At 40.4% G+C, this 14,330-nt stretch overlaps 1 protein-coding gene across 4 annotated transcripts in view; it reads right to left on the bottom strand.

Moving 5' to 3' along the window:
- Positions 1–14,330, bottom strand: part of LOC306695990 (protein kinase C alpha type-like) — a 129,691-nt gene that overhangs the window by 20,556 nt on the left and 94,805 nt on the right. For all 4 annotated transcript variants that reach the window (XM_079159462.1, XM_079159461.1, XM_079159460.1 and 1 more), the window contains one exon: positions 1,358–1,438. In XM_079159462.1, coding sequence (XP_079015588.1) covers positions 1,358–1,438 — 81 coding nt within the window. The remainder of the gene's footprint in view (positions 1–1,357; positions 1,439–14,330) is intronic.

Raw genomic sequence — 14,330 nt, forward strand, 5'->3', positions numbered from 1 at the left:
CTCAATGTTACATAAAGAGGAAAATATATAATTTGAAGCAATTTACATCCTTAGTATAAAGAGAAATGAGTTATGACAAGTTATTACGCAAAGTGGGGATCGCGCTTTTCATCGCCGATATGATCTGATTGCACTATAACTTCCAATACAATGTGGTTTCAGGTTGACGTTGAAACCTCAGTGTTTAGCACAGACTGCGCTCCATTCCATTATCCAAACCGCTTATCCTATTCAGGGTCGCGGGGCGCTGGAGCCGATCCCAGCTGACATTGAGCGAAGGCCGGGTACACCCAGGACAGGTCGCCAGTTTATTGAGCTAATGCTAGGCTAATCTGTAAGAGTACACATCGCTTCAATGTAACCTCCAAATAGAGATTAATCAGCGTTAGGCTAATGCTATGCTAGTTAAACAAAACCCCCAAAGAAGCAGTGGAAAAGTAAACTTCCCAAATGGGTTAGAGGTAATATAAAGAACAGAGAAAACTGAATCGACTCAATTCGTGCACAAATACGGACACTTGAATGTATGAAGAACACAAAAAAGGCTTGGACTAGCAGTCACTCTGGCTGCAACACGTCAAGCTCGGTCCTCTTCCCCAGGAGGCATCCTCATGACTATCTGATTCCAAGCCAACACATTATTGATACGTTCACTTCAGTAGCTGAGAATATTGTTCAGAATATTGACTCATGTCCACTGGGAGCACACTGTGCTGTATCCAGCATTAAACAAATAAACTGGAAAAAAAAAGTCTTTCTTTACAGGTCAGTGGTAACAAAAAATCAAAGGGATGTGTTCAATGCAGAAACATGAGACATTTACTGCATTCAATTTGTGCACTAAAATCAATACAAAGAGTGGCAGCTCCGCATGCTGGAGGCTCAACAGTGGCTAACGTAGCCTCGAGCCCTTATGTCAAGCATAGGTGAGGGCGGGCTACAGAGGTCTGGGAGGATTCCAGCCTACGTAGAATTACAATCACAATCAAAGTCACACAGCCCAGCCAGTGTGAGCGAATCTCACGTCTGTTCAGCCAGACCTAACCTAAAAGACGGCGAAAGGTAACATCAAATAGGATATGTGCCCTATGATTGGAAGGGGAGATTGGTGGGGGGTTGTGTGTATATATATATATGTCAATATTTATTATTAGTGCTGGTAGGACGGTCTTTAGGAAGCACCACCTGAGTACATTTAGGCCTGCGTAGCGCCTTGCTGCTAGGGAACTTGAATGTGGGAATAATGTGGGTGTGAGCAGTCTGTGAGCAAACTTGTGTCTGTTCATAAACTGTCGGCATAATCTGCAGCAGGCAATTGTATTAAGTAGTACAATGTGTATGTGTGTGCGCCACTCACCTGTCCTGCCAGCATTTCGTAGAGCAGAACTCCATATGCCCACCAGTCTACAGAGCGTCCATAGGGCTGATATGCAATGATCTGTGGAGGAAGGCAGAGAAAAGGATCAGAAGTTCAGCCTAACTCAAACAACTAACGTTTTAAATTCATCAGACAACATTGCAGTACAGTATCTACTAATCCGTTTACAAGTGAGAGACTCGAAGACATGTGCTGCCTGTCAGTCAAATGACACAATGCATATTTAAAATGTACAGAACTGGAACTCAATATTTTCTTCTTTCAGCTCAGGACACAAACATATTTTCATCTCAATGTGACGTCCAGGTTCACTTATGCTGACTGTGATCAATTTTTAATCCTATTTTATGGAAAGAATAAGCAAAGTGGTTTACCACGTTCATATTGGCACACTATAGTAGCCGGCTAGCTGACTCAAAAATGCAGACATTTTCCAACCCAGTGGTCTAAATCACAACATACGCCAATCCCTTTGGATCTGTAGATTAAATATGCAGCTTGTCACATATCCTATAAATATGGCCGTACATTATTCATCCATGACAAGTTTCATCACTTATGCTATTATTCTGTTACCTCCGTCAGAACTGAACGTGCATATCATTAGATGGCAAAGATGTGGCACTGTCCTCACAATGCATTCGCTCCTTCTGATTTAGTCTTATTAGATTCCAACACGCATCAAATCTCCCACATATTATAAACTTCATCTTGACATTCAAATCGCATACAGTATGTGAACATGAACAGGTCTCCCACTTAAGTTAAACACAAAGAGTAAAAACTGTAATGCTCAACAATCGACTCTTTAATAAATCCAGGACGGGCCAATTTAAAAAGCTCCAGCAATTTGCTCCGTAGGCCTCTTCTTTTTTATTATTATTGAGAACAAATCTTTTTGATTTTCAGGATACGACTTGGCAATACCAAAAAGCTAAATAATACGGGAATTAAAAACTCACAGATCATAGCTCTTCATTCAGTTTGACACCAGGCAAAGAATACACATTAAGTCAGGGTGTATCTAGGCTGGATGACCCCTGAATCACTTACATTTTTAATCCCCTGCAACAACACTTTTGCCACGGTTGAGCAAAGAAGATAAGAAGCTAGAAATGTCTGACAAGAAGCGAGCATTTGGTGCGTAGGCAGGTAGTAGATAACAAAAAGACTCACTGAATATCAACACAAACAACTCTGAGCTACAGAGAACAAAAACAGTTCTCATAGGATGATGTTGCTGCTGCTGAAGCTAAAAAAAACAGAGTTCTCACTTTTTTTCACAGAAAAACAGGCTCAAGACGGGAGTAAACAACAGCGAAGGCAATGTGAATGCAACTGTTACAGACAAGTGTTTGCATATTTGGAAGAGCTATCTTGACACACATTTTGTTTTGTTCCGGTCCTTTTGTCCAAATATTCGGAATACTGACAGCATTCTCTCTCTTGTCTGAGCTGGAGATTTTGACTTTTTGACGGAAATGGTTTTGTTTCCTTTTCGAATGGTCAAGGACTCTTGTAAGAATGGTTATTGATCTGGGTTATATAGATTCAGGGGATGAATTTGTCATATCCAAATCCTGCTCATAACGTAAAGCTACCACTGCAAAAAGTTCTAATATCAAAGATCCCTAACCTCTTTAATGTCATTACTAATAAACGAGTAGTATAACATCCAAATGCCACGACACAGAGAGAAACAAACAAGCGGTAAACACACAGGAAGTGAAGAAAAGAGCACATAAATCTCCACTGGATATCCTGGGAATTAAGCTTCTCTCAACTGTGACATTTTGTCTGGGAACAAAAGGATTTCCTGTGGGGTTCTCTGACATTGCCCGGGGTTAATGGTTTCACCCGCTTCCACCCTATTTACACATACTGTCCGCTTACGTAGCGTACTTAGCCTCTATGTATATGTATATATATATATATATATATATATATATATATATACAGTATATGGAGTACAGTGCTTAGTAACGTCTGACCTCTGCTGAACACATGCTGCCCTGGGACACTCCTCCAGCTTAGTAAAACACACATATACACACATATGGCCAACGTACTGTACACGAATAAACCAAAACTCACATGCACACATACACATGAAGCATACACACAAATGCACAGAGGTGTGTGAGAGCAGATCTGTCCTGTGTCGCTTTATAAACTTTGCTGCTTAACACTTGACCTCTGTCTCGCCCATGGAAGCACATAAACACACACACACACACACACACACACACACACACACACACACACACACACACACACACACACACACACACACACACACACACACACACACACACACACACACACACACACACACACACACACACACACGAGGCCAAACACCCCTCCAGCTCGGTATTCCACTGTCACGCCGCTGTCCTGAGGGTTGATGGGAGCCGCAGGACATCCTCGTGTTTACCCTCGTACGCAAAGGCAAGCATGTGCACAAACGCGTGCGCACTAATGTGTCTTTGAATGTCACTATACTGTGACTGTAATAGTTATAGAAGCAGAAATAATGTATAGAGCACACATTTAATGTCACAGGCTGTGTGATGGGATCAGTTCTTCAATGTATCACTTTTTCCTCCGTTATTTTTCCTCGAGTATTTACAGTTCAACATAAGGAAACAAATATCCCCAACATAAAAAAAAAACATATTAATACTGAAACTGTCCTGTAACGATTTATTATTTAAAATAAGTCTATACAACCTTATACTATATCTGCATGTCTATCATGTAACGATGTTTACCGCGTAAAATGGGAAAACAAATTCCACGCTCTCAACATAACTAGTTTGGAATGTACAAAAAGGAAATACTTCAGATATTTAAAAAAAACAACAGTTAATACATTTACAGGGCCGTCATGTCATTATTTTCCCACAGTCTCTTATCACAACACCTCTATCTTTGACATGTTTCATGAACTTCAAATGGTACAACTACATGTAAACAACATACAAGCCTTGCATAACCTTTCACCTAACGCTTAAAAGCACTTCTTGCAGACAACCCCCCACCACCACCACCACCAGGTGTCACAGCTCTACATTCCTCAAAGATGAGGGTTGCTTTACTTGTACTGCTTGGCTGCTGCCTGTCTGAGGCAAATGTGCTGGGACAGGGGGTTCACTGCCATCACATATACTCGGGATGAGTCCGCTGAAGCAGACATCTTCGCTCTGCTCAGCGAGGTGATGGCTGTGCTGAACCAACAGAGAAATGAGCTGCGACACACCAAAGAGCAACTGGTGCAACTTCAGAAAAAAGTGGGTATGTGAGGTAGCGTTGCTGTATGCAGCATCAGATCAAAAAGCAAATATGGAATCGTTACTTACTATTTCACCTTCACAAAATGTGTGTACTTTTGTGTGCTGTATAGATATGTAGACAGTCGCTGACAGCACGATGGAGAAGCTATGGACACAGTTGGATGAACTGAAGAAAGGCTTCACAGGTGCATTACTTGTTTGTACCACATTATATACTGTATATATATATATATATATAATCAATGCCTGTGTAATCTTTCATCCATGTATCAATAAGATAAAGAGTTACTGTGTGTTGTTGAATATCTGCCTTTCTATTGCATGATTTCCATTACGTAAAAAAAGACCACGAGGCCAGGCTGAGAGTCGGTGAGATGCAGCAAGAGGAGCAGAGGAAGCAGGTGCAGCAAGTCGTGCGGCAGTACACAGGTGAGGTAACTTTATCCTCAACATGAAATATAAGCTGAGGTCCTTTTTTGAAATGCTTATAATAGGAGCTCTCGATGAAATAAACAAGTTGTTAAAAATTCTAATTGCTTTCAACCAATTGTTTCATTTGTTCACTCCGACCATCATTCTCTCCTCCTCCCTGAACAGAACTGGAGGCCGGGCTGAATGCCAGTGATTTGGAGGGCCAAAGCAAACGAGTGGAACAACTGCAGAAGGAAAGGAAAGGTACCACAACAAAGTCCATTATTAATGACCAGCAAAGTAAATCTTCTTCTTCGTCTCAGCTCATCTCACACTGCGTGGTTGAAGTCATTCAGTATTTATTCCCTCATTTTTAACAAATAGAGTCGAAGGCCAGGCTGACAGAACTCGAAAATAAGCTTGAAGATGGAGATTCAAGAGTTAAGGCACTGCAGGCTGCTGATCAAGGTAAATTAACTCCATTATATGCACACGTTGTACAGTATAGCATGATTATGTACCGTCTCAGTAAATATAAATAAAGTACATGTTTTTTTTGCTTTTTCAAAAAACAATGAGAGACAGCTTTTTCAAGGGATTGTCTGTGCAACTAAATATTTCATCGTCCAGAACTGGAGGCCAGACTAAACGTCACTGACGTCCAGGCAAAGAACCCTGGCGGCACAATTACAGGAGGAAATCAAAGGTAACGCACGTAGAGCTTATTGTAAAAGTGTGATCACATTGTGAATAAAATAAGTGATCAAAATTAAACAAGCTAAAATACTGCCAATAAAGGTAAAGATAATGTATTGAAAATTGAGAAAATAATATTTGAATTTCATCTCATCTCTCCCCTGTTTATACCATCATGCCATCCTTTGCTTTGGTTTAAATCTGGTTTTAATTCGTTGGCTTCAGGATGTTTTTCCTGTCATCATGTCAACATCATTTTAGAGTTTGAGTCCAGACTGGAGGCCAGTGAGAGTCTAGAGGTCGAGCTGAATACCCGGCTTAAAGGCGCAGAGACAGAGGTGGAGGTACTGAAGACTGTTGATCAAGGTAAAGAGAGAAAGAGAAATACAATTAAATAAAAGTTAAAATAACAAGAGATGAAAAATAAAATGTGAGCTCTTGATCCAATAAAGAATATATATATTGAAAAAAGGAAAATATTTCCAAACATTGTATGTACAGCTACCAGCAATTTACTACCACAATATGAACAGGTAAGCTTACTGTATATTTTGTAATCCCTCGCTCATGCTGTTTTCTATGTCTTCCACTACTCCCACTGTTAGACTCTAGACCGAATGCCACTGAGGCCACGAGATGAACATAAACTTGAAAAAAACTCAGATGGAGGCACTTCAAACAGCGGATCAAGGCAAGCCAAGTATTAGTCATCCACTGTTTCTTGTATCAACATCTGCTTTGGATTGATATGATACACGGTTGGCTTTAAAAGGTTTATAGTAATATCTGTTAATACATGAATGTTGGGTTTTTAAGTGTCTATGTTTTTAGTAGTTAGTACTGTTGAACAGAAAGCTTCAGACTGAATATGCTGTATTATGCTGCTGCTCAGTATAACTTTTTAAACATATTTTCCTCCTTTCAATTACAAAGTCATTTTTATACTTGTTTATGGGTTTAATGGACTTTCATTATAGAGCTGGAGGTCAAATTGGAAACAAATCAAATTGTGCAAGAGGAGATGAAGAATAAGCTTGAGGAAGATCGAATATAGCAAAGAAATTGATCATCTGCTTCTGTATCATTTGTATTGCAAAATCCAATCTGTAATCCATAACGTATCAATTTAGATTGCAAATGAGCTCAAATTCCGTCATTAGAAGCATTTCTTCTTATGTTTATCCATTAACATTGTAACATTTTTGATTATCTCAGTGCCTTCTGTTTGACATTGTGTCATGAATCCAAACAGATATTGTGCATCATAGTCTAAATCCAATAAATCATGGTTTGAAAATGCAGCGGCGCATCAGTGTTGACCCTCACGGAACGTAAAAGTCACGACAAATGTGCGTATCTGTTTAACATCCGCCTCACGTATTGATCCATCTGTGAATGTCTATGAGCTCCTAAAGATCGCATACACATGAAACAGAATAACAATGGGGCTACTGTATAACCCAGAGTGACGGCACAGTATTAGAATAGCGCACATGCCTTAGCATGAAAGCGAAACACGGTGCCCCAAGAAGGTGGGAAGTGCTGAGCCTTAATCCTCGGCTTTCCTTGGTTCTTTGGTAGGAAAGACGGAAGACGCAGCTGGGAAAAGCCCACTACCTTTATCTTGCCTCAATGCTTTTTAATTAGCTCGAGAGTCAAAGACTCTATGGTGAGGGGAAACTGTGGCTGAAATCTTAAGCTTGCCTGTTCAAATCCCGCTTTCTGCAGGAATCACGGCAACCTTCAGCCTGGCCTGACAGCTGCAAATGAGTACAGCTACGCCCTCTGAAGATTGCTTTTCACATACGATTTTACACTGTGAAATACGTCAATACGTGTGAGAAGGGACGACTCCTTTGTTAACTGAAAGCAAAACAACCTCACTGGGAAACAAAAAGACTTACCAGCTCTGGATCTCTCTACTCACCTCCAAACACATTGAACATATCTTTAGTGAGGAGAGTCCAGTCGATTAACACTCTACTGGTTTGCTAAGAGGAAACGTTTTTACCATGACATGGTGAACCAGGCCAACGTTAGACAGCTCGTCATCGAGGACCTAATGTGGCACATTTGTCGCGGTGTGTCACTGAGATTCAACCTCACAGTCTCTGCTGCGGAAAGATGCCCAATGAGGGAATTAAGCATGGAAAGCATGCAGCAAGGAGATCGACGGCCTTATGGCGGTTTGTGTCATGGGTATGAAAACAGAGAGGAGAGATGGAAAGGGGCAGAGTGAAGGAGAGAGAGAGGAGGAAAGTGAAGTGAGCATCTGAGGAAGGTCCGATGGTGTGAAAAACAATGAGATCAGTCACATTTCTTTCCTAACACTAACGACATGTTTAAATTGTTTATTAATTATAAGGAAATACCAGCAAAATGAATGACATACATCAGCCTCGGCTGTTTCGTATGCCACAACTCTAAACCAAGATGGTGAACTTGACAAGCAATACCTGCTAAACATCTACAAGCGTAAATTGGCTTGTTTTGTTCATTAATGCTAGGATAGAACAGAGACGTCTATAGAATGCAGAAAAAAAAAAAAAAATGCTGTTATTTTATCTCTATCAGAGAGAGACATAAAGGCTGATACGAGTCGGATTTAGAGTCAGTGAAAGTAAAGAAAAAAACAAAAAAAGAAGAAAAAACAGAGAGGACAATTGGAGTTCAGCGACAAAAAAAGGAAACTGTTTAGATCAGTTTCAGGCCATCGTGCACAGCGCTGCGTAATGTGACGCTGCTGTGACTTCCTGCCCTTGCCACCCAGAGCCTGTCTGCAACAGCACCGGCGGACATTAACAGGCACGGTGACCTTCGTGCTCTGAACCAGCGTGTTGAGTCTCCGGCTTTCCACTTATTTATTACATACAAAGATGTTTGTTTGCTTTTGCTGCATGCATGAATGCATGCTGATAAATACATAAAGTGCTCTCTCCTTCTGCCAGGCTGCGACTGATGGAAAAAGACAAGCGTGACCTGTTCCTGACATTCATCCTGTTATATTCTTAACTCTATTGTATGAAAGCCTCTGGCCAGCAGAGCTGCTCTGATTAAACGCAGTACATACATGTGTGTGCGTGTGTGTGTGAGCAGTTAAATGCGGCTAGGCTAATTGCGTACATGAATCTTCATAGTATACCTATAATTCTTTATATATTTTCTCTATAATATCTTGTATCCGTGTGCCTCTGTGTTTATTTGTATAACAGTGCTTGAACAGTCTGCGTTTGTGCATGTGTGTGTTTATGTGCATGTGGATTGCTGCAGACATTTCTCTCCCATTAGCCCTAATGTTACATGACAGTTGTGGATCAGACTGCTAGCTGTTCAGGGATACTCTCCTCACTACACACACTCAAACAGACTCTGGACATATCTGCAGAGGATTGCCAGGGTTAATTTGGGGATGCTAAAATATTCCTTCCCAGGTGTATTGCAAGAAATGACATGCGGTGTGATATGGATGAGAACCCCGAGACAGGGGTTGACTAGCACTGTTCATTTCTATATCTGTAGCATCCTATACTGTTTGGACCGTTTTGAAAAAGTGTTCTCACAAGAGAGAAATGTGTGTTACCAATCGTAAAAAAAATAAAAACAGTAATGAGCAGCCTTGGGGTTTCCATGAGCGCCCTACACCGCATGTCGCACAGAAGATGAACAGCACCTTTTTACAAGATGAATTGTGCAACTTAAAGAGCTACTGCTGAAATTTAGCATTGAACTTCCATAAACTTGTGAGAGTCAGGCCCCAACATCCTGGATTTTCATTACCCACAATGCAACGTGATAACATCTTTCATTACATCCTCCCTGCCTGATAACCTCCAACACAGACCTCACGGCCCAGTTTGTAACACAGGCCTGTGTCAGGCCTTGTCATACAGTTTTACTGTCCGAGATAATCTACTAAAATGTTTCAGGGCAATTGTATGCAGAAAAAACTATTAATGAGCAATAAATATGGGGTTTAAGCTCTTTTTTGTGTACCTCTATATTTCATATTCTAGACAATAAAAAACTGGCAAATTTACGAGAAAAAAACTCTCAAATTTGCAAGATTACAGAGTTATAAATTGATGACAAAAATAAATCCTGAGAGATACATAAACAGATTTTCTTTCATGCTCTTTCTGTGTTCTTTTATGAACATAAATAGATATTATAGTAGAAATTACAGGAAGATAGAGATGAACGACTTCTATCTGTGACAACACAAAGGCGTGTGTCTTTTATTTCAGCACAGCTGACACTAAAACCCAACTGTTGAGATACTGTGTTACCATAGTTACAAACTGACGCGTTTCAGGAACAATGCCGAACTCTCACTGTGTCAGTGTAAAGAATGACAACTATTGAACTACACATTATGATGAATTATGTTTAACTCTCTGATTAGCCTGCTGCTCCTGCGACCCGAACAAATATAACCCGACGTGGATGGATGGATGTTCAGTCCGCTACATTACAACATATTTTGCACTCAGCGACTCACGTTACCGCAGTGTTTAACGGTGGCATCTGTGGTGTGATGAGGTTGATCAAACCTTGAGGTTTCTTGTTAATTAATAACTTTTCAATCTCCCATAAATGTGGTTCTTTAATCTCTGAGAATGTCCGTGTTTTTCTTTCACATCATTTTACGACTTAATCAAGGACATTTTGAGTTTTTTTCGGAATATAACCCCCCCCCCCCCCCCCCCCGAGCTCCAGAATTAATTTTTTTTTTTCCTTCAACTACAAACTAAAGGAAGCGTAAATAATAGATGAATACGTTATAGTTTTATATAGGACAATATATAATAGGCCTACATCATTACATATGCCAGAACACAACTGAACTACAGGAGCATACGATGTATTATCAAACATGTTGTCAAATATTTATTTGCATGCATCATGTATCTATTTTGCGTACTGACGTCACTGACAAATAACCCAAAAGGAAAACTACAGTGATGTGCACATGTAGTACGATGTCTAAACTAAATTGCATCTGAGAAAAGATAAAGCACTTGGAGCCCGTAGGCAGAGAGGAGAGGAAAGGTTATATCATCGAGGCATTTAACTAATTACTGGATCTTTTAATAATAATAATAATCTGTCAGAGAAGTAAACTTTCTCAGGATGCTCGCATGTTCGTGCTCTCTGCGTCTCCGTCTCATTTGCTGTTTCCTTCTCACTTTCTCTTTTTCACCTCCTTCCTCACCCCTGACTGTTTCTCACATCACAGTCACTTTTCCACAGCTTTTGCAGGAATACTAATAGCGCTGATCTGAAAACACTGGTTTGAACTCTGGGTAATTGGTGAAGAATTTAAAATTGGAGCTGCCACTGCAAAGGCGTGTTGCCAGACTTCAACTCCCTGTTGGTGACTCAGGGTTGCTATTCCTAGTCCTCAAACTTTTTGAGAAATAAGGATCAGCCACAATCCTTTTTTGGCAAATAAAAATAGAACTACATCTCTGCATCTGAATTGTGCATGTTCAAGATGCCTGAATCTAAATTATTATCTCTAACTTTAAATAAGCCATATATCATTCAAAGTTATGAGCCTGCATTTATTTACCTTTTCCTTACAAATGATTTGAATTCCTTCATTAAAGCAAATAAAAGGATTACAGGGGAAAATAATGTCCCAGACAAACCACTCTTGTACATATCAATGCTGATTGTGAAAGTATCTGTATTATAAAGTCTAACAATAAAGTTGTTCTGCATACAAGTGATTCCTCTTCTCTATGCACCTTGGAAGCAGGCAGGTGGCAAACTCAAGTTCTGAAAAATGAAACCAATGCTGATGCACCTTAAACTTGCATTCTTTCTAATGTCCATCAGGGGGCGACTCCAAAAATAAGTCTGATCGTATAGAAGTCTATGAAAAAAACGACCCTACTTCTCACTTGATTTATTACCTCAGCAAACATTGTAAACATGAGTTTATGGTCTCAATCGATAGTTTCAAATCTTCTTTAATACAGCATGATGTTCATTCTGGTCCATTTAGAGTCAAATAGACGACATAGCAGGGTGGGTATGCTTTAGGGCGGGGCTACCTTGCGATTGACAGGTCGCTACCACGGCATTGTCCGGTCTGGGAGTTGTCCTTGTTTTCTTCTCACAATTTTAACCCCTTCACAGTGGGTTTTCATTTTATAAAAGTTATTTGTAATATTTTTGGTTGCCTAAAAATGAGTTATTCAGCGTTTGGTTTTATTTAGATCCATCCTCTCGTGTCAATTCTGGTTGCAAAACAACCCGCCAAAAAACTCACCAAAGTCCACAAACCATTGGGTGTAGTCACGGCGACTACGTCCATTTCTCATAAACAGTCTATGGAAGCAGAAATCCCTACTCTGCTCCTACAGTCCTGTATTTTAACACATTAACACTTTGAGGAGGATCACCAGCTCAGCGACAGTAGCAGCACTTCTTTAATGACTGAATTTGAACTATATCATCCTTACAAACACCCCAAACACTGTTTCAGCCCATAGAGTTAATAAGCGTGGAAGTGGACACCCAAGCCTCCTAATGCCACACTGCAGTGGGGACCAACTAGGGCATAGAGGGAAATGGCCCGTGTCAGACAGCCAAACATCGCTGTTTCTCATTTCAATCCCTGCTTTCTTTACCTCTCTCCTTCAGTGTCTGGCTGCTCTTGTCCCCTTCTGCTCTTTTCCTCACAGTTAATACCTTATGTCGCCTTTGTGTTTCCTTTGTGTTCCCTCCCTTCCCCGCTATCTCTTCCTCTCTGTGTCAAAATCATTGAGGTGTAAATTCACATTAGTGTGAGCATTCCTCCCAGACAGGAGCTCCCAATGACTGGCTATATAGGTCAGAGTAAACTGTGTTTCATGTGTGTATGTGCGGCCACCTCTACTCCCTCATAGAGTTATAAGCATATGGGCAGGTGTGTGTGTGTGTGTGTGTGAGAGAGAGAAGTGTGAAAAATATTTCTCATCTCACAGCTATCTCACACATGCTGAGATACAAACCCCAAAACACATTTATATTTCAGAAGTGACCTCCCTATAGCAGCTCATATAAAAACTAAATATATTGCATGTGCGTTTTTCCTCATTCAGAGTGGCAAGTGCTTAACACCTCTGGTGTCAGTAATAGAGAGCTGCAGGGATGACATATTTTTGTAGGCCAACCCAGGAAGTTAGCCTCGCACTGGTTCCCTCGACAAAAAGCCGATTTTCAAAGACATGGCGTGATGACATGTCTCATTTAGCCACTTGATACCATCTGCCTTTTTAAGACACTTAAAAGCTTCAAAATTCACGAGTGGGTTATTTATTGACGTATTTTATGTCATAAAACAAAACATTAAACCTCTAACCAAAAACCCATGAAAACAAAAAATTAATTACTTAATGAATGAATTAATTAATTAACTAATTACTTTGAGACGAGGCAACCGGAAGTGCAACAATGCTAACTCATTTCCAGGTTTTAGGACTCATTCCTGCAGCGCTCTACGGTGGTTCTCAACGCTCTGGAAACTATGGCTGGATCCAAATAATCAAAAAACATTTTCTTCCCTAACCACTGACCCTTAATAACGGACAACCCTAACAATTGTTAACTGTTTTCAAATTTATTTCAGAGATGGACCAAAGGCCAATGACAGAACTTGATATGATTATCTCTCCTGGTCCTTCTGTCACACACAATTTGAGGAGCACTTCCCCTCGATCGTCTCTGAAAATATCACCACTGTCAGACAATTCTAAGGTCAGCCTCCACTCAGGAGTGTTTTTGAGTGTGTGCATGACTGGGTTAGTGTGTGTATTGAAGGAATGCATGTGCACAGATATCTATGGAGAAACTGTGTGTGCATGTGATACTGCCATGCAAGTGACTGTGTGACATCATGTGTGTGTGTGTGTGACATTCAATGTGTGCTTTGGCTCACAGTGCTATGGAAACAGAAGCCGCTCCCACCACCTGCTGTGTCATCCCTGGCTGACGCATTAGTGTCAGTCTGGCTGTGAACGGTCACAGCATGTTCACCCTGAGTCTGTTGGGCAGAATTAACCTCCCAGTCTGTCAGAGTTTTTTTTTTTTTAGAGGGAATCAATAACCCAGCCCACCGTTAAATAGAAGCAACTAACTGATAACACAGCAAGAGAGTTGGAAAAACCAAATCAGTACATTAAGTATAAACTGAAACAAGCTGTGGCATCAGATCTTTCCTGGGGCTGTATCGGGTGAAATTAAGGGAGACAGATAAATAGATTAACAGCATTGAATTATGGATATTTAGCCGGATTTCCAGATCCCATGGCAGAACTGTTGTTTAGTAACTCACTGGGGAATGGCACTCTTTGAGATGATTTATTTATGTAATTGCTTGCTCCAACAGCTTGGTCGTGGTTTTAAATCAATCATAACAATGCAGGAAAAAAAACAAGCGTACTCAGATTATTGTGTCTTTAAATCCATCAATGTCTTAATATATATGACTAAATTGAAACATTTAATTTGGTTTGCCGTCAGTCGTATTACCCCCATTTGTTGTCAGCTTTTCATGTGTG

The sequence above is a fragment of the Pholis gunnellus genome, assembly GCF_910591455.1.
Source record: "Pholis gunnellus genome assembly, chromosome: 5".
Lineage (NCBI taxonomy): Eukaryota > Metazoa > Chordata > Actinopteri > Perciformes > Pholidae > Pholis > Pholis gunnellus.